At 35.0% G+C, this 26,604-nt stretch overlaps 1 protein-coding gene across 5 annotated transcripts in view; it reads right to left on the reverse strand.

Annotated features, from left to right (window-relative positions):
* smash (smallish) overlaps window positions 1-26,604 on the reverse strand; it is a 225,571-nt gene that overhangs the window by 9,413 nt on the left and 189,554 nt on the right. For 4 of the 5 annotated variants that reach the window (XM_076128428.1, XM_076128429.1, XM_076128427.1 and 1 more), the window contains 4 exons: window positions 7,971-8,103; window positions 6,083-7,693; window positions 1,949-2,209; window positions 1,210-1,542 (listed from right to left, as the gene is read on the reverse strand). In XM_076128428.1, the coding sequence (XP_075984543.1) occupies window positions 1,210-1,542; window positions 1,949-2,209; window positions 6,083-7,693; window positions 7,971-8,103 (2,338 nt within the window). The remainder of the gene's footprint in view (window positions 1-1,209; window positions 1,543-1,948; window positions 2,210-6,082; window positions 7,694-7,970; window positions 8,104-26,604) is intronic. The other variant, XM_076128430.1, reaches the window with a different exon arrangement.

A 26,604-nucleotide genomic window follows, 5' to 3' on the forward strand; every position in this document is an offset into this window, starting at 1 on the left:
ACACAACAAGCACCCAAATGTTGTCCATTTAACCAATAATAACTTAAATTTAATCTATAATTATAATGAGATATTAAAAAACTAACCACGGCACGAACTAAAAGAAACATTGTTCTTGAATAACCAATAGGTATGTTTTGTAAATAAAATCCTACAATCCTTTGCAATCTGATTTTCTAATTACAACACGACGTCAATATTCAAAATGAACTTCTTCACTTCTCGGCGATTGCAAATGTCAAAAAGAAAGTGTTGTTAGTGATCAAACCACGAAAGTAATGATTAAGTATTGATTAATGACTATAAAATATTAATTACTATGTCTAACGATGTTTCATCTATATTTTAAATGGATGTTTGGATGTTTGTTACTTAAAAACTTCTTCATGCAATGCTTCTTTGACAAAGTTTCGTACATAGAAAAGTTATTCAGAGGCTAGTTTAAAATACTTCTTTTTAAAAATACTTTTACAAACATAACAACAGACACAAAGAACAAAAAACCCATCGCACAAATATCTGGGAATCGAACCCACTTTCCAGTACTTTCCACGCAGTCGTATTGTCGTGGTGACCACCTAAACCACTGCACCACGGACAAACCACTCACAAAAGTCTCTCCAAATAAGTTCGTTAGTCTAAAATCTAGATCATTAAACATAGGTATAAGGTATTTAGCTGTGGTTATCGTATCGCATGTATAATTAGTGCGGCCGCGGTAATAACCGATATAATTACGCGATAACGATACAGACCAGACCAAACATTGCATACCAGAGACGTGACACTATGAAAATTGTTACTAATTAGAAATATAATATTTAAACGAAATAATATAAAATATTCAGTGGGCACTCACTTAGGAATAGAAAATATCTCCAAATTCTGTGATCGTATATCCTAGATCGAACAATGAAATTAAAATTAAAATTTGGAGGAATGGTGATTCTGTTTGGAAAATGTAGCCTAAAGTAGCTTGCCCATAGTAATGGCGTTTAATTCACCCTTTTAAATCGTCTATCAATATAACTCCGACTTTCGATTGCTTATTTCTTGCCTTAAAAACTCGATCACAAGCCCAACTCGCAGGAATTAAATCCTGGAACTCATGACCATACGTCGAAACCACAAAACCCTACGACCAAAACTTAATTTCTGTCCATCTACATGCTAAGGCAATGTTAAAAAGATATTTGATTGACAACATACCTCACTATTCTGTCTGCTATGAGGATTAGAAGTCTCAGGAGACGAATGTCCCCTATACCAGGCTTCAGCCGAAGGTCCTCGATCCACATCCACTCCAGAATCCCTGCTCTCCCTCAACTTGGCATCCATATCATGAGACAGCGTCTTCTTGTACAGCAGCTTCTCAATCTTGGTCTCTTCTTGCAGGAAGGAGGTGATGTCTGGTCGAGGGGCCAGGGTCAGGTCTACGTCTAAGTAGGAGTCGTCCTGACCCTCGATGCCAAGGAAACTGGTGCGTTTGTTGCGGATTTCTTTCTTGATTCGACGGGCTGAGCTTGTGTGTTTGAAGTTACCCTGGAAGCGGAATAAATGTTTAAAGATTTTGAGGGATATTTACTGTGTCTATGTGAGGGATACTATAGTGTTACTAAATTGTTGATACAGATAAATAGCCAGAATAGTAATTAAGTAGGATTTTGCAGGACTGTTTTCGTATATGGAAGTAAATAGTTGACACCAAATTGTCAGATAATAAAATGAATAGGATTTCAAAATGGTTTTCTTCAGCGACAGAGTTCTTGTTTAGGAATAACTCGTGAAAAATGCAGCAAAACATCAATAATAATAAATACATTTAGGATCTCGAATCCAAGAATTTACGTCAATAATCTATGCCTGCAATAACATATTGCGCAAATTCATCTCACAATAAAGCTACACCTGGAAAATGACTTCTAAGAACAATTCAAGGTCAACTCACATTTCCAAGCAGCTCATCTTCCGGTCCATCCTCAGTGGGCGGTGGAGGTGGCTTCTCTTTAGGAGGCTCCAGAACATTCGCCGGCATATCCAGAGGGAAGGCCTCATCAGCATTCTGGTAGAAGATATCAATGTTCTCATACAGAGGAGCTACGGTGATCTTCTTCTCAAAGTCCATGTCATTCTTCTTGGGTGTCTCTTCCATGACTGCGCTGTCTTCTGAGTCAAGTTCTTTGAATGCCAGCTCGAGAGCATCGATCACCTATAGATTTATATACAGTTGTAGTATTTAAAATTAAAATGGAGACATTTAACAATCAAAATTAAAAACCTGTGGAAGATTTGCTGATGTTCATGACTCTAGATTTATTATTATAGTGTAAAATCACAAGATTATTACTGATTTATTATATATCTAATATTTATTTATCATATAAGTCAAGATAAGGTGTATTTAAATATTTTCCGCATGTATTACACGCTCATTTACTTTTGTATACAAAACTTGTAAAGACTAGTTCAAATGCGTGAACATCATGTCTCAGCTGTAAAACCGATTACAATGACAATGTAAAAACTCATTCTTATGTAAATATTTCATCACGACTTTACAAAATGATCTCATCGACTCAGAAAAACTTCCACTTCACTAAGAAAATTAACACAATAGGCTTCAAAATAAAAGAAGCTAAATCCAATTAGATCAAACGACAACACAGATTTAAATAAAAACAAAATTTAAAATTAATTTTGCGAGTGTCAAATTAAAAAAAAAAGATAAATCATAGACCTGTCAAATTTATCGATAGGAAAAACGAAACGTAAAAAAAATGGCGCAAAAAAAATACGACACAATTTTTATTATTTTCAACCACGCACTGGCACGAACCATTCAGCATTAAATGTCAAAATTATAATAAAATTCAAATTGCCAGTAATTAAGGTTTAAAAATAATAAAAAATGTATTAAAAACGTAATATTAAATGCAAACAAGTGCAATAAAATGTCATGCAAAGCGTTAAGTTAGTAATGATTATGAAGCAATTTCAATGGCTTACCTTAGACCCATCACCGGATAAATTTAAATATGTCTACGCGCCTACTCTCGTCGCACGATATTATCTTACTAACGTCAGATCACCAACAGATAACGTCTGTTGCGAGATAAAGAGATAACGACTGCTTTTACTATTCATAATGAATATAGTATAAAATAGTTTTAAACAAATATATAATGGTATATAGACGTACTGACATACTAATAAATTTCACGTTTATTAGTAAAACAGTTAACGTGTTGGTTCGGACAGTTGCATATCGAATTTATACAAAATAAATATGTATTATTACTGAATGGCAAAATTACTGCAGCACCCGTTTTCTTTATAATTACGTAGTTTCCTTCTTCACTGAATCTATAATAAAGTTAAACTTTTGGGTTTTATGGAAATTAGGAAGACCTTAAAGTAAAATCGTTATTATTTTTCTATTTCGTTATTTGTCTCTTTTGTCTTTATGCCTAGAATTAATTAAAAGTTAATAATATGCAACTGTCCTTATATATAATTTACTATAATTATAGTCTTTTTATAATTAAGTCTTTCGGGTACTTATTGTATAAATAAATAAAAATGAATTACATACAAATAAATGTAGGATGCTTTAATACGAGGACTTAAACTAAATATTATGTACATAAATAAAACTCATACGAATAACAATGTAACATGTATTTTTGATATAATTGATATATGATAACATTATCACTTTATATGGATAAATAAAGGTTCTATGACTACATGGATAGGTAAATATTACATAATGTATGAAACTATTAAATAACCCTGTATTTCTAAGGGCTCTTGCACACGAAACTAATTTGTGACGATTTTTGTGGACCCCAAAATGTATTTTATATATTTTTTTATATTCCCGTTTCCAAAAAACAATAACAGTGTGTTTTGCTTATTTATCTTCTATCTTATTCTCTCAAATACAAATTAAAGTTGAAAGAATAAGACAAAAAACAAATTAAATAATACACAATGTCAAAACCCTTATTGTCTTACTAATAAACACAGTGTAAGCACGAATAAGTTATTATAATCTGTCATTTTCAATCAAGTATAAATCTATCTAAGAGTGAAAAAGACAAAACATTTACTAATCCGTACAAGACTTACACGTTTATTAGTAAGACAATATAATAATAAAAACCCATTAATTTTTCAATCAAAAACCCCCCACGAAACACTGCAATAATTCTACGCAATTTTCTGTCCCTTTTCATCTTACATGAGACGTTCTAAGAGAAAAAAGGACAGAAATATTTTCGAATTTTGTTAGTGATGTATTGACCTCTAATACATCGTGTGCAGGACGCCTAAATATGGCTGAGTGCTAGGAATATTCGGTTTTAGCACGATGAAGAAAGATTTAGTCATTAATTAATGGGGCTACGCTAAACACAAGTGATATTAGTGCTTAGGGAAGTGGCTAGAACCTAAGTAGACCCTAGATTACTTTTGAAAAGAAAATCCCGTACTTGTATCTTTGAAATGAACCATCCATGTAAGAATAATTACATAGTATATTCCTAAAGAAACCCTTTTTATCGTTAGGTCTTTCAAATTTGATTTACATCGGATACCTCTGACCAAATTCCCTTAAAATGAAATCTCTACTCCAATACCCCATTCAAGAGCTTATTAATTTTCCAAACAGCATTAAGGCTTTTTATAATATACCTACTACTGTTTTGTAGATGTAAAGGTAGACTGGTATAAAACTAAACAATCTTAACTCAAGCCAAAACATGAGCAATCAGCAAGAATAAGTCCTTTTGATAATCTATCTTCTTGAAAATCTGTATAAAGAAGAAATTGGTTCGAAAACGCGAAAGTTTGTTGGCCTTTTAACATATTTAAAGTCTAAAGAATAGAGAAACCCCAGCCACTCCCCTGTTAATGAATGGGTGAGATCAAAAAGATCACATAAATACTATATACACATTATACAAATCCATGATGACTCTCATTATATACTTGCGAAGCAATCATGAGAATGATATGGTTCAAACGATTTACTACTTTGGCAGTTTCTTTGGCGGTTACGGCGTATACTTGTCTCTTTCTTGCAAAGACTGTTAGAAAAGGATAGAATTTACCGCTGTCCAGCAAGGACTCAAGGCCTGACCCAAAACTTTTTAGGAAAGAAATTCTTTGCCTTGCAGTGGGACAATCGGGAGTAAAAAAAAATTAGTTTAGCTCTAGAAAAGTCTTAGACTCAGCTTTTGCTAACAATGGAGTAAATTTGACAAGTTTGATTCTATTATTTTGTATCAAATGAATATTTATGGTAAAAGTTTAGATATTGAAGTAATTTGAGGTTGGGAGTTATAAAATATTTACTTTATTTTCGTACAGTCGTTACAAGAAAGAATTCTAATGGGTGTGAATTTTAATTAATTTAGTCGCATTATCCTACGACGAAATATTCGTAAGTTTTAAGTATTAATTGTGAACGAGACTTTATATTTTAAGTAGGGCAGCTAAAATAATTAATGATTGATTTTAATAAAGATTTATTTGGCTCTTAAAAAGATAGTTCTTTGGCTACCTTACACTATAAACTTATTTAGTGCGTTATATAAAACAGCTAAGACAGTTTAATCTACTATGTTGATTTAATTCATATATTTCGAAGTCAAGATTTTTAGGCCTCAATTTCTAGATGAAAATACATGATAAAATGACGTTTTTAGTCATCGAAAACAGATAAGAAAGATTGAATTATCTACTCATGCACGATATTAATCTAAACTTTATCATGAGTGACAGTGTTAGGCAAAGTTTTCGTTGTAACTTTATTATTTATAAACAATATAGTTTTCCGTCGGTTCGGTTCTATCCTACGCTTAGTTCTTTTCTCCCAGAACGGATTCTCGTCTTGAGTACTTACCGCTACTTCCTTTCTGTCAGCTGTAATGTCATTAGCAGGTTTATTTACATTATCTACTTTAACAACTGAACATTCTGAAGAACATGAAACGTCAGCTATGTCAGTACTTTTTAGCGATCTAATGGAGGTTTTAGGTGAGATGTTAGTAATAGTTGTGATATTAGAGACAGTTACCATTGGCATGCTGTTAGTATTAGCGTTAGTAGTCCCAGCACCGGCGGTCATATTGTTGCGTATCTCGTTTAGGTTTAATGATATCGTCATTTTCCCCTCGAATACAACCGTGTCGCTCTCCGATGACGACTGCTCATTCAGACTTACACTGGTGTCCTGATTGTCCAAACTTTTAAGAGTGTCTTCGTCGTCTTTGTCCAGTTGTATCTCAGTGGCTTCAGTGACGCTCAACTCCTCGGGTTGGGAGACAGCTTGCAGGTAGTTGCTGGCGCTGTCATCATCAGTTTTAACATCTTGCTCTTCAGTTTCCTCCACAATCACGTCTTGAATGATCTGGATGGGTGAAGAGTGTTTCTCTATTTCTTCAATCTTTGTTTCCAAGATGATGTCGTCTTTGGAAATTCCGTCTTCGTTGGATGATTCGTATTCAGACACTTCGACCATTGGTTCGCCTACTGGAGACGCTACTTGGGTTAAGTCAGCGATGTCATCAGCAGGGACACAAGAGTCTCTGGCAGTGTGGATTCCACTGTCTTCTGTCTCAATGTCGCTGGGTACAGTATTGTTTTGCATCTCAGCGCAGTCAAAATCTTCCAATGACTGGACCCTCTCGAAAGAATTGGGAGAGGATTGTCCATTGATATCCAAACTGTCTAGAGAACGACAGAAACTCTGCATTTGGTTTTCGATTCCAGACAGACTTGACTTCAAAGAACTTTCCATCAATGCGTCTTTAGTTTCTTCGATTTTGGATTCCATTTCCTTTCTCTGTGCGATTTCTTCTTCAACTGATATTTTGGGGATTTCCTTGTTCTTTGCGGCGTCGAGGCAAGAGAGACGCTCCTTGAGGCTCATGGACACCTCTTTGACTTCGGTTTTGGCCATTTTGATATCTTCCTCAGATGTCTGAGACTTCAAGCTAGACAGACGTTCTTTCAGAGACCTTGTGTTACTTAGATCTCCGTTTGACAGCCTCTTAACCTTCTCAGGTTCAGTAGACTTGACTTTCTCGAGAGAAGACAGGCGTTCCTTCAATGGCTTTACTTCGGTAGGTAACTTGGACAGGTCGCTAGTAGACTTTTGGACATGCGACTCTTCTGTGAACTTCTCTAAACTAGACAGTCTTTCCTTTATAGATTTCTTGTTCGCGATTTCGGGGATCTTCGGTTTATTCGTCTGAGACTCCTGCGAGTTCTCCCTCTCAAACTGTTCTCTTCTCTTGTGTATATCGACTTTGGGCAAGTCTTTCTTCTGGTTATTATTTTTGACGTCATTAGCCCTTTCTTGCTGGAAGGAAGAGACTTTTTCTTCGATTTTGTTGCTGACTGTCGTTCTGATCCTGTTAAGATCTCCATTCTTCTCAGGCGATTTCTCTTTATGGTTATTGTTTACGACAGTTTTGACGATGTTGCTGTTGGTTTGTGAAATGATGCGGGACTTGTAGCCCTCAATAGCTCCTTCGTAAGTGTACTCCTCAGGCTCTGGGGAGCTGATCGTGGTGGTCGTGCAGGTGTCGTATTCGTTGGCGCTGGAGCCCAGCTTGCGGTTTGTGTCGCAGTTCGACAGGTTGTCGACGTCTGAATGGTTTTTATCCAGGTCGATACCGTCGCTCTGGAAACAAAAAAATATTTTTAAATACTTTATTTGATAATAAACAGATCAACAAATTTGAATAACCTAGTAGTCAAAAAGAGACTTGGACAGAGCATGATATTCTTTAGGCTTGGGGTTTATATGGCTCAGATAGTGGTTGAAAGTAAGTAAAGTTTCCAAAATGATATGCATGTGCATATTCTTCCGCAAATTCTTTGTAATATTGAGGGTAAAAGGAAGTGGTTTTCTTGAAATATTATAGAGTAGTAGTTTCAATAATTATGTGTGTACTTACAGCCAAGCTATGCGTATCGCAGTCCTCGCTGAGGCTGCTCTTAGTGCTGGAGGTGCCTATGCCGAGGTCACTGAGGTCGTGACCGTCGTCCTCCGTGTACAAGGCCAGGGGGTTCCGCCTTCTGCGACCAGCGCTGTAACAGAAGAAACGATTTATATTAGTTAAGGTATAAATTTAGACAAAAAGTTTATAGGCACTCAAAAAATTACAATGAACCTAAGGGTTCCATTTGGTAGCTTAAATGGTTAGGTTAGATACCCGTAGACCCATCAGTTTATACCATTCGTGAGTCCATGCTTTACGTTGACATCGGGCTACGGCAGGGTTTTGTATTTTAACAAATTGTGACGATATTAGTGAACTATAATAAGATGAAGTCGTATTTCTAAAGTTGCGTAGTACAAGAAAATCTCGTCCTCAATGTGTTAACATTGCTTTTGGAATCAGGTTTACGAATATCCAAGCTTAAAATCTTAGTCATAAGAAACAACAAAGATATTCTTACTTTAAGAACAGGTGTGTTATTGTACAAAGTAACAACTCATTCTCTATATTATTTCACCTATATTTGTTAAGCCTGAGTAAGCACTAAGCAGACGGAAGATAGCCCAGATTCTTAATGACGCATGCACTATTGTGGTAATATTCAGGCGCGACTTGTTTGAACAGACATTACTAATTATAAGATTGTTTAGCGCGCCCTGATTTAGTTCGGTTTTGTTCTCAGTAATCTTAGAGAAGTAAACTTTTCTTAAGATACTCCAGTTTGGATAGGAAGTAGAATTTATCATCCAAGCATGATCTCGGAAGATGTAGTTTGCACAAAATATTAACTAAATTTTAAATTCTAACACATTGGAAAAACATTATTGTAACATTTTTATATTCCTTTTTTTTTCGAAGATATCTTGTATAGGTAGATGCCTATGACTGCTATAAGACAATGACATAGCTTTGCTAGGAAAATAAGCATTAGCCATTTGGTACTAAAACTATGTTGAGTACCCACCCGAAATGATGGAGAAATAAAGCCTTCTGCCCGTATCTATGGCAATATTTTTATATTTTACTTAGATAAATAAAAACTATACTGCTCAAATCAATTTGCAAAACGAACCATCTAATAAATTGGTCAATTACCTACTGTTGAACAAGGAAGTGGTTATAGGCAGTGACCATTAATCGGCAAACGATCAACAAGGTTAAGTAATAGCATAATGAATTTATGAACGCACGAGTGACTAATCGTTGAGTAGGTCATATTATACTAACTTTTCTTAAGAAGATATTGGAGTCTTCTTCAAGAAGAATGTATTCATCAGTTAATTTTCAATTGCAACTATTTGAATGGGATTGATTAGAGTAGTATCTTTTACAGATATTTAGAACAAAAGTGTAGGTTTTGTACCGAAATGAGTACAATTATTTCAACTCAGTCAAAGACAATGCCACATGACAATGTTTAGTAGCTTTCGATCACGAAGTCAAAGACTGATTTCAGTAAAAGTTTTACCTTACCGTGCTAAAATAGCACTTCATTTTTTTTATATAGCAGCCCGGATATGCTTATACTATAGACAAGTAAAACACCATATACCATAAATTAACTACCAACCATAGAATTATTTAAAAATCCACGGGAAATCTTTCCACGCGCATCTGTCATGTTATATAAGCAACCTGTAGTTTGAAACAAAGGTGTGCCCTAAAGAAACCACGAATAAAACTGGTTCCCGTGTGACACTCACTTTCACGGTCACAAATTTTGGAAAACTTGACCTTCTCGTATATATTCTAATTATAAAACATCTATAAAAGAAAATCTCGTCACACGAACAAGTTTTCAAGGTGAATGCACGGGACCAGTGGTGGTCAACCTTTTGAGGGACTATTTGGAACTTTTCTGGCTTACAAATAGCTCTATATGAATATAATTGTGTTAATTCTGAAACTGTTTAGGAAACTGTTTCTCTGATAATTACTTCACTAACAAGAAAAAATGATAACAATGCTTAATACATCCAGAGTTTGTGAAGATTAAAAAATAGGTTAATTTCATCCTATACAAGACCGATCTGATCACCAAAATCAAAATTACCAACAAAAATATTTCTATATAACTAATCGGGAAATCGAATCTAGACCCTCGTTATGATCACAAACCACTTCAATCTCATGGATCTATCAATGCTGTCAATTTTTTCACTCACTCCTTATACTGCAGAATAAATTAAATACAGATACTTATCACAAATGTCAACATTCATTTTTTGTCACTGGTTCTTAACCCCTGCTCAACAAATCACAATATTAGTGATGACATAACAACCTATGAAAAGTGAAAACGAGCGGTTTGACGTACTTTCGCCTTGTATTTGAATAGAAAGTGGTTAAAAACTGTATGCACTGATAAAATAATGATTTATGATTGATTTGCGTGTGATAAAACTGTTAAATTGTTATGTATATTTATGAAGTGGAATGCGTTTATTGACGATATTGGTTTATGCTTGAATACCTTATTGTAAGTTATGTGTTGGCTATTTCTGGATATAATAAATTAATACATATGTACATAAAATCACGCCTTCTTATAGGGGTAGACAGAGACCATAGAACGCCACTTGGTAGTTTACAAACTTCCTTTGCTTCTAACGATTTGAAACTCTCCGGACTTGTACACATAATTATAATCAGTTAACTTGAAAATGTAAAGTTAGGATACCTTATTTGATAACCCGACGTTTCGATTGAATTGCATCGACCGTGGTCATGGGCTGACCGAACAAAACGACGGGTAAACAACGGACATTCGACGATTTTAAACTATGTACTTTTTACCTCTGGAAATAATTTAAAGCAAAAAAAATCTTATACATAAAATGTCACAACGTTAGTTACCGTACTTCTTCGAAACGGCTTAACCGATTCTAATGAAATTTTGTGAGCATATTGAATATGTCTGAGAGAAAACTAGCAAAACCAAACTTTTGATTTTTAAAACTACCAAGGCAAGTCCACAAATACAAAATTCACGAAGTATGGCCAGTGAACATGTTCATATTATCTGTGTCGTGGTGGACAGATCTGTTGTAATCTAGCGTGCCATCTTAATTACTGTGTTGTTCGTTGTGGCTTGACGAGTGACGTGCAACGTGTGTTTTGTGGACGAGAATGATTTGATGAATGATTTTAAAACACCATAGTATGCCCAATGACTTTTCGAAGTTCTGTGTGTATTAGAAATAATTATCACTTGCTCTAACGGTGAAGGAAAAAAATCGTGAGGAAACCTTGCATGCCTAAAAATTTGTTTAATACATTTATTGAGGACATGCAAAGTCCCCAACCCGAACTTGGCCAGCGTGGTGGACTCAAGGCCTAACCCCTCACTCTTGTTCGGGAGGAGACCTTTGCCCTGCAGTGGGACAGTCATCGGATAAAAAAAAATTAAGAGTTCAGAAGGCCCGACGCTTAGAATATATAGTTCCTAAATAACATTTATTTTTAAGGTACCCAGTAAGCGTATTACGTATGTATTCACAACTAGTATATGTCAAATTTATGGTCACCATTCAGTGCATTGCTGCTTTGATTTAAAGTGTTAATCACTAAAATCTAAGAGATAAAAAAATGTACAGCATAGTGGCTTTTATGTAAGTAAACCTTTTAGCAAATGGAAATCGCTAATAGTTAAATAGTGAAAATTTGAACTGTGTATGACAACGTCTCATGATAATTATGGTAATTCAATTACACTCACACATACGACATATTTAGACATTAACTTTCTAAATTGACCAAAAATACATACATCTCCACACAATCTAATTACAGCCAAAAGTTAAAAATACAAAAGGTCAATAGCAATTGCGTGACCCGGGACATGAACCCGCATACGCGCACAATTTCGTTACATCATAAGACTAAATTACTTTGGCTTATGGTCATGTGTCATATTAAATAAGTGGTGTTGGTACGTTATGATGTATGTGCGAGAAAATGGCGGCTATAAAATATTTTTTAAAGGTTTTATGTTTAATTTAAAATGGTGAGGTAAGTATTTTTGTTTTGGATGAGTGTAACTTGGTAGTTGTAAATAATTTGGTAGTTGAATAAAAAATGTTAATGTTTGTATTAAAAATTGATCAATCTGTTTCGTATAATACAAACTAAACACTACTAACAGACAGTTAAAAATCTAAACTGAATTCAATTATACTAAATTTAAAAACAAAATTTAATCATTGATTCATTTACATATATTGCTGACACTTATGATAGTCACTGATACAGAAAGAGAATTTACCGCCAGTTCGAAAGGTAGAGACAATGAGAAGACTTAGCAAAAACTGTCATGTATGTTTATTTCACATAATACGGAAAGAGCACAAAATTACTTTTCCTAACTTGAAATAAGATTCCATAGAACATTATTAAGAAAGGTTCTCAACCGATGTTCGAACCTACACCAACAAACAAAAACACTACAGATCTATTACTAGAATATTTTCACAAAAGCATTCCATCACACGGGAACGCGTGGGGGTAATTTTCACAGGAATCGAACCCTGCACTACGAGGTGCGCGTGCGCAGAATCACGAATCGATTTAGTTCAACCATTATGTCGGAAAAAAGGTTTGTGCGAATACGTTTTATGTTCTAACTAATATATGCTCTTTTTATTGGATGGAAGTAGTAGAATGTAAGAAAGTGATGGAGAAATTCTTGCACTTCATGTTATTGAAATATTCACATACACAGATTTGTTTAAGTTGTCAATTATTGTATCAACCACATTGTAAAACTTTTGGCGATTGAAAAGAGTGGCCGTGAGTTTCTCGCTAGCTCTTCTCATAAGGCTCTACCCCCTTTCCGAGCTAGTGGTAGATTCAGTAATTGTAACGACTATCATAAGTGTCAATATTTGACCTAAATGAATAAATGATTTGATTTTGATTTTGATTTTGCATATTAAACTTTGGATGTTTTTAAAGTCAGACTCTCGCATACAAGAATCGGCAATAGGGAAGCTACATTTAAGCTTAAATAATACAAATACCTTAATGACATAAATATTAGATTTCAATTATAAAAATCATATAAGAAAAGGTTGTGTATTAAAGAGCAAGTGAAGAAATTGGGTAAAAAAAATATGTACCTACAGTACGATTAAAATTGTGCAATATTTAAGTAAACCGATTAAGGGATTTAAGTACATATTAAATTCACATAAAATGTTCACTTAACAGCTAAATCAAGGCTGCCTAATTGCCCTTCAAGCCTTCACAACTTAGGGAAGGTATAAAACCAATTAATTTTTGTGTCATGGTGCTAACTGGTTAGCACCATGACACAAAAATTAAAAATAATTTACAATCAGATTGACACAAGTTCCCAGAAAACAATGGCGATTGTTTTCGTACAAAATAACAAAATGCTTGTTAAAAACAGCAATAATATGCAAATAACTTCAATTAGGTAAGACTTTGAATGTAACGACACCTGTACGACACGGGCACGAGATGGGACGGACACACGAACGCGTTCGGGAACATTGTCGGGAATATTCGTTCGCGTGAAACTCTTGCGTATGGTTTCTAAGATTGTTTGGGTGGTGACAGATACCGCGGGTATATCTACTTTAACTTAAGTTAGTAAGAAGCGTCTTTCTTATTGGGTTACTGTGATTCAACTAGGGAAACAAACAGACATAATTGCAAGTGTTCGTAATACATTAACAATATAATTAAAACTTTATCAAAAGAATTTTCGCATACATATTACCTGGGCTTATTTCTATCATTCATAATCCGAAAAATGCGGTTTATATAATTTGTAAAGGTTAAACATTCGAGCAACCATCAGAAAGGTTTCCCAATCACATTATAGAAAACATGTAAAAATTATAGTGAAAGTATAATGGCAATGAAAATTCTTATCAGAATTGAATTGAAACGACACCCAAAAATGGCTGTTTTAGGTTAAAGTATCCGAATTTTATAGTTTCTTAGCTATGTCATATTCACGACCAGTCTCCCCGCGAACACTATGACCCCACGACAGTGAGAACCTCAAAACCGTACATACTCGTAGTGCGCATTGTTGACTGTTTCGTAACTGTGTGGGAACATACGACGTCTTGTAATTGTATGGAATATATGAAATACCTAACATTTTGTGTACTGAGCAATATTTCAAGGTCGAACAGCTAATTTGTAATGAAACGTCGTATTTGTTGCAATTTTGTTCGGTCGATGTTATTTGATACGATTGGTATGTGGAAAGCAATAAACGACGTATTTGCGACGCAAAATTATAGAGTTTAAGAATGTTGTAAATAATACAATTCTGACCTGTTACTGGTACCTTTTTTTTTTTTTTTCATTCCGAAGAAGGGTCTACTACGGTAATGAAGATGGGATTAGGCCTAGAGACCACCACGCTGACTTAGTACGTGTTAGGATCTTTTCACAATTCAAGAACTATTTAAGAATGCTAAGTTTCCTGACGATATTTTTCTACTTTCAAAACATATGATAATTATTTCTAATACCTACTGATTTAAATTTCATAGGCACTGCATGAACTCTGAACCTCTTGTACGAGAGGCAAATGCTAACACCATGTAGCTATAATTTCCCCCTGCTTAAGGGTTAGGTATTAAGCTACAAATTCATAAGCTCCAAGATAATACACGAAAAATTTTATAAATTCCTGTTCAAAACCAACACTGAATACCAATATAACTGCATACATCACTTGCTTCATACTAGTTCATCTCTCACTCAAATATCAATTAGAAAATCTTGCACAAACATACAAATCTCATATTTTTTCTGTCCACTAGTCTGCACCGTGATCTACGTGTGTCCATAACAGCGGAGACATTGGCGTCCGAGCCGCGCCTCGGTCGTAATTGGCCATGGACCGGTATGGGGGAGCTTATGGGAAGCCTAGGCTTTTTGTACCACTATTCCAGTAACATACGGCTTGCTCTAGGACTTGGGAAGGCAGGGTTGGTAGGTGTTTACTGAGTGATTTTTATGTGTATTGTTGACCTGAGACAGACGACAAATCGATGACAAGTTTCTTTGTGACATAAATTATGACTAAAATTGGTTTAATTGTAAAGTAACCTTCTATATTTTCTGATCAAGTCGTAGAACTCATATAAATTGAATACTTACTCGTTATATTATTATTTCCTTTGCAAGATTGATAAAGTTCTTATTTTTTGCACCTTATCAGTTAAAATTTGAGTAGTTTTTTTTTTGCTTTTCAGTTATACTGCAAATACTACAGTGCTGTATTTTCAATGCTTGTATTTTTATTTTACCACACAGACTCCGTAAATATTTAATCTTGCTTATCGTATTTTTTATAATATTTATCATACCAGGAAAAACACTACTTCTAAATATTTTAAGTGTTTAAAACTTGGCAGTGCCAGCCCTAACCACCGCATGCCGGGCACCAACCGCGTCGCTCGCACATCGGCTGACCCAGTCTAATGTGCGCAGTCCTTAACGCAAATGTCTCCCACCAGTTCTGCCTATACTCAACTAACGGCAGTTTCATTATTCATAACTTTTTTAGCACAATATCTATTAGGAGTAAATACATGTATGTAGTAAGAAGAGAAATTATGACCACCTGGTTGATGAAAAGTTCTTTGATTTATGAAATTCAATAGGAAGTGTAATTCTTTATTTACTGAGGAAGGTGGAAAACTGGAAGCCTTAGGCGATCTTTTCACGGTTGAAGAATATTTTTGACATTTTGATCGACTATCAAAAATCGACAGCCGGCTAGCTTACAAAATATTCTGAATGAAAATCTGTCCAGCTCATCTAGCCGGAGCTGAGGGAACTATTTTTGGCGAACATTTTAAATATCAAACTCTCGATACTCGAAAGTAAGGACTGTAGAGAATCGAGAGTACTTAACTTACAATTTGAAAGCAATTTCTAATTGGGAAATCTAATCAAAATAGACAAAGACAACAAACCAATTAGTACCAACATTGTAAACTAAAACAACAACATCTCAATCAGTAGTGCCAACATAACAGTATTTTCCATTGCACTAGTCCTTATCACCGTTATCAGCGTGATAAGAGATTAGCGGGCTAAGTGCGCTGCTATTTGAATAGCAAATGAATTGCAGATAGTGCTAGAAATAAGTTATCTTGGCTAATAAAGAGGTAAAATTGTTTGTTTGTATTGGATTTATCTATGGAACTGCTGTTTCGATTTTAAAACATCTTTTTAGATAGCTATATTATTAAGTAATGAGTTTTGATACAAAAAACAGTTGGTCGAAAATCATTCATTATCACAAGGTTTTGGGTTCGATTCCCTTGCAGCAAACAAGTGCTAATAAGTTTCTCTAATTTTTGTTAGAATGTTCTCAAAAGCAGCCCAGCCCTAATATTGCTAATGATAAAACGCGGGTTAATTTCATACTCCTCTATAACCATTAGGCCGACTCGGTTCTCGAACCCAAGCCCACATAGTCAGCAGTCGAATACACTACTACACGAGTCACAGAGGCAATTTAAAGTTATTAAATGAAGTATTTAATTCCCACTCAAAACATATGCTACCAATCTATACTAATATTATAAAGCTGAAGAGTTTGTTTGTTTGATTGTTTGTTTGTTTGAACGCGCTAATCTCAGGAACTACATTTCCGATTTGAAAAATTCTATCAATGTTAGATTGCCCATTTATCGAGGAAGGCTATAGGCTATATATCATCACGCTACGACCAATAGGAGCAGAGTAACAGTAAAAAATGTTACAAAAACGGGGAAAATTTCACTCATTCCCTCTAATGTGACGCAAGCGAAGTTGCGCGGGTCAGCTAGTCAACCTATAAATAAACTGTACTAGTATATCCAAATACCAAGATATCAGTTACCTGTCTCCTGAATGTTCACAACTGTTACCTGGTTATATGATATAGGATTGAAGGTCTGGAAGTAGAATTTAAACCTTAGTGTGATGAAAATAGAGTTGAGAATTGACCAGTTTGGAAATATTTTGGTGTAAGGATTTGGTAATGCAGTTTGAAATAGTGTTGTTGGAGTAGTATATGCAAAAGCTTTGTAATGTATGTTTCTTATTAGATTTTTAAATTTTTGCTAAATTAATGAAAGTACATATGAAAAAATATTGTTGTCATTTAGGAATTCCAAACGTTAGTAAGCAAAATTCCCGAGTTTTTTTTAAAGATATTTTCAGTATAAACTTTGAATTTTATAATTAATTTGTCTATCTCTCTACATAGGTGGATGTAAACTTAACCTTTGCATAGGTTAAGTATTTAATATTATAATGCAACAAGTCTTTACACGCATTAAAAATTAAAGGTACCTTATTTGTTTACCCGAGACCTCCAATTTTTCAAGAATTCTTAAGCGTTTGATTTAAAATCTCTTTACTTCTAACAAAGTACTAAAAAGACATTAGACTAAGAGACGTGTTATACCTAAATGTATCCAATATTACTTAACCATTGAAGATTAACCAACAAATATTAAACAACCATTTTGATTTACTATAGCGTAGGCCAGTAACAAAAAGTCTTAACTCACAACACATCTTAACGAGTGTAAAACAAAAGTGCTAGCAGTTAAGTCCGCCCACGCTCTCTGTACAATATTGACGGCAATGATGCCCGTTTGTCATGTCCACGCGTGGGATTACAATGTTTGGGACATGTAATAAAGATTTAAGTGAACTGAAGGCATTGGCACGGAGGCTAAGTCTAAGTATGTTTAAGGTTGATAAGGTGATTCAAATTTGCGATTGATTGAGAAATGGAGCCAAGGTTTGATTCTCAAAAAATCTCGATCTATACATTGTTGCTTGAGATGAATAAATAATAGATTAGGGGTTTTAGGTTCAACTTCCAATTTTGAGTATTTGAAAATTTGTTTAAAATTCGACTCCTAAAAAACATCGTTAATTATTGTTGTTAAGAATTGTTATAGTAGGTTCGATTTTCAAGTAATCAAGAATTTTGAATTAAACAGAAAGCCGATGCTCACTCTTCTAATTTATCTTAAAATCATACTTATTTCTTGAACACGATTATTAAACCTGCTACCACCTGCTACAATACCCGATCTTCTAATTAAACAACACTCGATCACATAGCACTATAATTCATAATTAAGCTATACTTACAACATAAGCACGTAATAAAAGACTATTAGATCGTCATTTATCAACACCTACATGTTACTTATTATTTAAAGCTAAGACTGTAGTCAAGGTTCTTGTTTACTTGTAGTTCTTGGATTTTGAGTGTATACTATTAAAACAGAGGTTTAATTATGTTTTGAATAAAACTAGTTTCAGACAGAAAATTACTTGTTTGAGGCAATTTTTCTTAGTATTTGTGCAAATAATCACTACAGCGACTTTATTAAGTTAATAAATACTGACTATTTAGCATAGACTTTCGTACTTATTGATGGCTATTAAAAAAATGAATCATATTTGAATTTTATTGAAAAATTACTAGCATTTTTTGGGTGAAAGATTTAATGATGCGTAAAAGACAATTAATTTTTATAAACATTTACGCATGCAATATAATCTCTATGTTATCTAGAATCTGAAGTATAAACCAATTTAGGCAAACATGTTATTGACGATTTAAATCTGTACACAGACTACCAAAAACATAATTCACCTACTGTTGACATAAGCCTCATAAACTCTGACTCATAGCTCAAACAGCGAAACTAAAACAAAAACGTTCTTGTTTTTGCTAGTACATGACGCCACCGTGCACTTGTCAGCTAATCAATCATACAACAAACATGATCCCACGCTAACCGAAGATTTGAAGGTTTTACTTGGATTTTGGACATAGTGTGTTGAAATTGAGAGGGAATTTTGGATGTATTTTCACACCTGTGATATGTAGGAGTCAGTCAGGCGGCTGGTTGTGAAAACATCCTTTAAAAGCATGTACTTGAGAAATAAAACAAGCTCTGCCTATCGCAGTACCACAAAGACAAAGATAAGAGGAAAGATAGGTAGGAGCTGAGGTGAATACAAGTTTGTTTTGAACTCAACAGGGTAAATCTTGAAAACTCGGCATGATGACCACCAAACAGCAATAGTAAATGCTTAAGTTAATATCTTTTACTTGTAGTATATTGTCTAATGTAAAGAATGCTACAAGGTTTTTTTTATTAAATAAATGTTTAACATTTGACTGAAGAATGCGTGGATAATGAGACCGTTAGAGAAGTATTTTTTGAGTATCAATGTTTTGCATTGAAGATGCCAAATAATCGAAACACGTCTACTTACTATTCGCGCTTCTGCCTTATATTTTACAAGAAAAAAAAACAGATATTTTAAAACTAAATTCCTTTGATGAATCCATTTCTCAACCACTCTAACACTACGTCAAATTCTGCACCGATTACTTGAAAACGAAAACATATAATTTACTCAACTCATGCAATCACAGACAACATTCTACATTTCTGTTAAACTAAATAATTATTTGCGTGCGAGGAAGTAGCCAGGCCAGGTTTAATAACTATACTGCTACCGGCCGTTAGCTATCGTTAAACGCTGGTAGCTAACCGAGATATGTTTACTAACTTCAAGTAGCTGGACAAACCACGTCATGGCTTTTAAAGTGGTATTAGCTGCAGGCAGTTTTTGATAACTACTCTTGCAATAAGAAAAATGATATGTCGCAAGGATTATTACAAATAATGGACATTAACGTTTACTGTAGTCTAGAAACGAATAAACTATGTTAGTCAAAAATATGCCATTCGAATTTGGTTATAATCTGTGTCCACTCTGTGTATTAAACCCACGACCCATGCGCACAGTGGTAGCAGCATGTTGACTACCCTAACCACAGCGCAGCTGCACCACGACAACATCGTAATCAAAAATCATTATGGTAAATTCAGATCGTATGGTAAAAGTTGGCCATGGACAACATTCAAACTATTTTTCTTTACAGGAAATTATTGAAACGTGAAAAGCCAAAGATAAAGGTACAAATAAGCACTCTAAAAACATGACAACATTCCTAGAGTTATCTACAAAGTATTTCAAGGAAGGCAGCACAAAAATGCGTGCGGTAGCAAAAATGACGTAAACTTAGCCCCATGCTGTATGGCGTACACGAACTACTCGCGGTTGTACAACTAATATGGAATTAATTATGATTGGTACAAGTTATATACTGGTAGACTCTTTGTTTTTTGGTTCATTTGAGCCCTTTAGTGTGGTTTATTATCAGTATAGAATAATTTACCAGCCCGAAAGCAAAGGCACATCACGACAAATCATCAATATTGCCTGTTCAGAAAGCGAAGTTCCGTATTAAACCGTATGTAAGAACGCGTTTTTTCTAGAACACTGTTTTGTAATCTAACTATAGGGTTTTTAGAAAAAGATTTTGCTAAACTTATCATAAATTCAACACCAGATTCTGGAGTTTTTATAATCAAATACAGCGTAAAACTAGTTCCTTTAAAGTTTAAACAATCACCGCCATTTCCTTTTCACTCGCACCACACAGAACACCAAACAAGGCATCCCCTATAAGGCCAACTATCATAACACCATGCCAGCCCCATGCTTTATGCCTGGCTCGCAGGCAAGAAATAGCCAATAGCCGCTAGCCAATAGCCTCGGGCTATCGTCCCGTGTTTAGCCTCAACGTGGGATGCCAGTAGGGCCGCCAGATATGTGGGATTTCCAGGACAATGCCATCTTAGGGGGAGGTGGGGTTTGAATCATTTTAAATCTATGTAATGCTTTAGGGTATTAGTAAAGTTGGCTGGAAGGTTCAGAACGCGAATGGCACATCACAGGTTTGAATGACGTAAAATAGGAGAGAGATTTATGCACTGCCGAGGGAAATTGCTAAGGTTTAATTAATTAAATTTAATTGCTAGGAATATGCGGGGGTAACTGACTCAACAATCATCTTAGGTAAGGTACAGATGTTCAATAGAGTAGAGGCTCCGATCACGAAGCTTGACTGAATAAAGAGTCAAAGATATTAGGGTGTCATTTCTGGCCAAGGATAAAGGCGACACCTGGGAGAATCCAGGAGTTCTAAGTCATATAGCAGCCCTGGATGGGAATGAATTGTATAACTTATAGACAGAGAGTGTCATTGGCGTAGAATTTATGCTCACGTGGGAGTCTGTTGTATGTTATAGAAATGTATGTTTGTGAGGATGTTTGCTTGTTTGTAAGATTAAGTTGGGTAAGCGAGAGTTGATTAATTTGTTGGTGTATGTGACTGTTCAGAACAAAATTATAGATTTGGTGGATTATGGATACTTTAGCAACTAGCTGGTCTCTTTAGAATCTATTGAGTATACAACAAAGTAATCAGTTTTTGGTTCATAAGACTGTTTCTAGAATAAGATGGAGTTAAGAGATGTGTCAGATAAGTATAAGATTATATGGATACAAAATGAATATCAGTATGCCGGCTAGATAAGTCACATAGAATGTCTCAAGTAGAGACGGCTAGTGTGTGTTGTATAGCTTTTTTTTGGGTTTAATCTCTAGTTTAATAGGTTTGTTAATAGTAGACCTATAAATTCTTAAGATAAGGTACATGTGATATGATTTTTTTTTAAATACAAATAATACGTCAGAATTCTTAACATGAATTTGGGCCTTACGTGCAGCAATACTATAATACGTTATATCATTCAACCCAAAACAATTGGCACATAAGTTACAAGTAAACACAGTTGGAGAGTATCGGCCCGTGAAAGTGTCGGCACAATTACTGTGCTTACCCCCCGAGCCACGGCGTAATCATAGCGTTCTCTTAGAAAGTGATCTAAGCCCGACGCAGATAACATTTTTGCATAAAATTATTCTATTGAGGTAGGCGGAGAGAAAACCTTTAGATAGGGCTCTTTGATGTCTTAATTGATAGTTGGTATTATTATTATTTTGTTTTTAAATACAGACTGCTTCTGCGGCTTGGGTTGTTGTGTATGTGAATGATGTTCACGAGGTTTAATATCCAGCTAGGTGTGATTAAATGTTACTGCGTTATTTATCTTGGAGTGTTCTCAAAATTAGCCAATATTCGTAACCCGTATTAGAGTTATAGGATCGCCCTCCATTTTGGAGACTAACATTGTAAATGGCGAAACAGTTTTGATATGAACCATCAGGTGCGGTGTACTCGTAACCAGCGGTGATGTATAATAAGGACTGTGAATGAAGGAAAATAATTTTCGAGCTGGCTTAAACAACTTTGACAGCTGGTTAACAATTAACCATGCCTTCTAGACCTCCAGAATAGCAGTCGGTTACACTACTGATGTTTAAAATGTCGAAAGCTGCACTTAAACTATCTATAGGACCATAGTTTCATTACTATACTTATTTCTAGTCTAGTGTATTTGTCATAAGCTATTTGTAATACCTAAAACCTTTCTATTTCAAACACTGCCCTCTTTAAAACAAGTGCTGTAACATTCTTTAGTAAAACCGTATCTGTTGGCACTTTTTCACGTAGTAACATTGTGAAATAACAGTCGTGGTACTGATGACACGGTTACTTGTATCGTGATCTTTCTATCAACAATAACCAATCTAACTAGACCCCTGCACTCGTACAAACATAAAGAAACTATAGGTCAACTTATAATGGTGTTAAGTATCTAGATATTCTTGTCAAACGATAATGATCTTTATGCTTAAGTTATAAAGTAGGTTTCGCAATGTTGTTTTGTAATTGGTTTGTTGCGATATTTCAAGACATTTGCTTCGGTTTAGTATTAATACTTAGTGTTTATTTTAATAGGTATTGTGATTTTGTTGTAATTTCACGGTGATTCATGTTAAATACGGTGGTTTGGATTACGTTCGAATTATACAACATCGTGATTGAAGTTAGCTTATTGTTGAACTAATATTGGTAATAGAGCAACGTTTTACGTGTTCTGTGTTGCAATAATCAAGCTAAGGTAGACTTCTGGTCTTAGATAGCTACCCTTTTAAAGTATTTTTTATAAGATCACTTTGTATTATACCTGTACATAATGATTGTATTCCTCATGAACTATTTTAGGTAAGTTTATGCGTTTCTGTTAGAAGAAAGTTGTATCAGTCTAATATTTGGGATTAGTACCTACCTACCCTTGATCTCATGTGCGGTGTCTGATCTTAAAGGAACTATACACGAATGAGGTCTTAACTCCTAAATATTTAAAAAAGTACATAAGTATACAAGCAATGACCTCTGATACTTAACACGACAATAGATAAGTTTTTTCCTGGCAATTCTTTCCATATGATGAAGGGGTTACCATTCCTTATATTTTACTTCCAACTTCTACCTAAACGTAACATCACCTGCAAGTAAATACCTAGAAACCAGTAACAACATAAACAGTTCCACAAATAAAAACAAATCTCTAAACATTTCGTGGGAAAAGTAAAAGCTGAACAAATAAACCTAATTATTACCTAGAAAGTAAGCCTTAGATTGACGGACTAAAGATCCATCCGTCCGTCTGTCTGTCTGTGTGTCTGTTTGTCTGAATGAGCTCGTTTCCTTACACAATATTTACTGGCTATTCATTTGTATAGTTAACTTGGCTTGTTTAATGTAGGTTTAGATTAAATAAATTGTTACTATACTAATAATGATAAGTAAATAAGGTAGAATGGTTTTCTCTAAGAACGTCTCTTAATTATGTTATGTTTTGGTATTCAGTTAATGTATTTTTATATTTTACTAGCTGACTCGGCAAATGTTTTGCGATATAAATAGAAAAAATAGGCGTGGCAACCCTTATCACTTAGGGGTATGAAAAATAGATGTTGGCCGATTCTCAGACCTACTCAATATGCTCACAAAATTTCATGAGAATCGGTCAATCCGTTTCGGAGGAGTACGGGAACGAACATTGTGACACGAGAATTTTATATATTTGTATTGGATATGTGGTTTTTCCCGGAATAAAAGAGGGGTTTATTTTTTAGTCTAATGCGCTAACTACTTTAGCCTAATACCATACCTTCAAGGACTATGTAAACCACTCTCAGGTATGCAAGGTTTAGTCACGATATTTTCCTTTGCTATTAAAGCAAGTGATCATTATTTCTAATACACGTACTTTGAAGCTATTTATACCTAGGCTAGCTAGTTTTGACGAAGTTGAGCAACTACGAAATTGAAAACAAAATGAAAGAATCCGAAGAGGTTTCCTAAGTGTTGCGGCGAGCTTCCTAGACGACGTCTAGGATAGGGCATCAGGCATAGGGCAAAGTGGAGGAAGAGTGAAAGGAAGGCTGACCCCACCACCATATGGGACGAATAACCAGGAAGAGAGAGAGAAGACGAGGTCCAGGACAGAGCGAAATGGAGTAAAAAGATCAGAAAGGCTAATCCCTCTACCACATGGGATTCATAGCATGGAAGAGAGAGAGAGAGAGAGCAATTACAAAATCGAGTTTAAATCGCAACTGACTATCTGACTATAAGGGAAGTGAAATACATTTATGACTAGGCTTTCACTATCTTACTGCTTGAATTAAAATTACTCTTCTTAAATAAACATAGTCATTCAAAATATCATTATTCTCATTTGACAACATGTAAGCGATACAAACGTTGTCCGACCCAATTGTGGTAACACTGGGGTAACCAGCCGACCGGCACGGAGGGAGGACAGTCAATGTGATTTGTGTGAGATTCTCACTAATTCCTTGTGGTTATGTAGGTTGAAGATTTTGGGTATTCTCACGGGTTTAATTAATTAATGTCATAGAGGTATTGATGTCTTCTTTGAAGGGTTTAATTACGACTTTTGGTTTTTTGATGTCAATTTTACATGTATTTTTTTTATGGCAATTTTCTGGTAGTTTTTTACATGGGACTGTGATTGTTAATAGTGACACGTGGGTTTTTTCTTTTAATTTTATATAGTGGTGTCACACAAAAAAAAACAGAATTGAAATTTCTGTAAAAATCTTATGCGAACGGTGATTGACAATTTTTAATAAGCCATCGGAAATTATCAAGCTCAGAACCAATTTTGAATACAATAAGATTGCCTAACTACCAATCTTTTGCTCTACGATACTAAAATAAAGTGAGTTAGGAATTTAATCGCTATCTTTAAAAATACATGCAGTTCCATTTTACGTCACCAAATTGACTCACCCCTCCCACATCACAAAACAGGTGATCACAATAAAACGCCTCACACGTCTAAACCAGTAAGGAACTCTAAATATAAAGTACAATAGGATGCGGTCGGCATGGGAATGAAAAGGGAAATGTCTATCTTATCACGTGAGGCTGCGGTCTTACGTGTCGTGATCTCAACCGAGATCATCGTGTATATAAAGCCTATAGATACTTGTACGTAGAGTAAGAGCACGACTATGTATCCTAATACTGTGATATTTGAAAACAAATTTGAGTAATTTCGAAGCTATACGGTCCTAGTAAACCAGTATCTAAATAAATGGACAACTGTGTGTCTTTACGTTAATTAATTATTACAGAGGAAGATTGTAGGCTGAATGTTTTCTGTAATATTGTCTGGCAATCGCTTAGTGTGTTATGCTTTCGCAGCTACACTACTGAAACGATTAGCCAAAGTCATAATCATTTCGCTGCGACAGATTAGTAAAAATATTTTCTGGACACTAAAGTTAGAATGGTTGATTTGTATTACACAATTAATCGCGAAATGGGTTTTAATTTTAGTTTGAGAATTATTTGTACTTAATTCAAAAGAAGTTTAAGCAAATCGTAACCTAACCAATGAAATGAAGTTTTGAAATCATTTGAAAAGGGGCAAATATTTTCTTACAAAACATGCTCTTAATATCCGTAATTTCGTTGCAAGTTGGTCACAGAACGTATTACGTATGTAGGTATAATTGCGATCGGCTATAACACACAATTACTAATGCAATGATGTAACCGGTAACTGGGCCACGGCTGAGGACATCATTACATTATTCAACTGTTTTTACAAGCATTTGTTTATTGAATGAAGTGGAAAAAGAGTTCAATACCAGTTATAAAGGACTATGGGCAAAAATGTATGGGCTCCGTCCCCACCTACCAACAAACATGGAACTGATACCAGCGTGTTCATAAAGTGCCCCCTATTTAATTAAAATCCTTTGTTTTTGATAAATCAGTGGGAATATATATTAAAAAAAAACAATTTGTAATTATTATTTAACGTATATTTTTATTTTACATTTGTAAGTTATTTTAACATTATTGTTATATTACAGTACTAACTCATATGTATAATAATGTCCTCCTAGCCGATATATGGCTACGGCGGTCAGTTTCATTGAAACTGGCCATCTGCGCCGGACTTTGTTTATAGTGTCCAAGTGTGTGCACAATACATAGGTACACTCTCTATTCCATCACTCTCATAGTTTGGTGGGACGGATAACCGACACGACCAGTGAGAGGTCAGGCGCAGGACCGACGGCTTTACGTGCTCTCCGAGGCACGGAGGTCTTCGACCTCAACTTCCTAACTCCGGGCAATCTCTAGGAAATTCTTAACAGAAAATCTCAGAAAAGACTGTTTGGCCCGACCCAGGATTCGAAC

Source organism: Anticarsia gemmatalis, chromosome 21, assembly GCF_050436995.1.
Source record: "Anticarsia gemmatalis isolate Benzon Research Colony breed Stoneville strain chromosome 21, ilAntGemm2 primary, whole genome shotgun sequence".
In the NCBI taxonomy this organism is placed as follows: Eukaryota; Metazoa; Arthropoda; class Insecta; order Lepidoptera; family Erebidae; genus Anticarsia; species Anticarsia gemmatalis.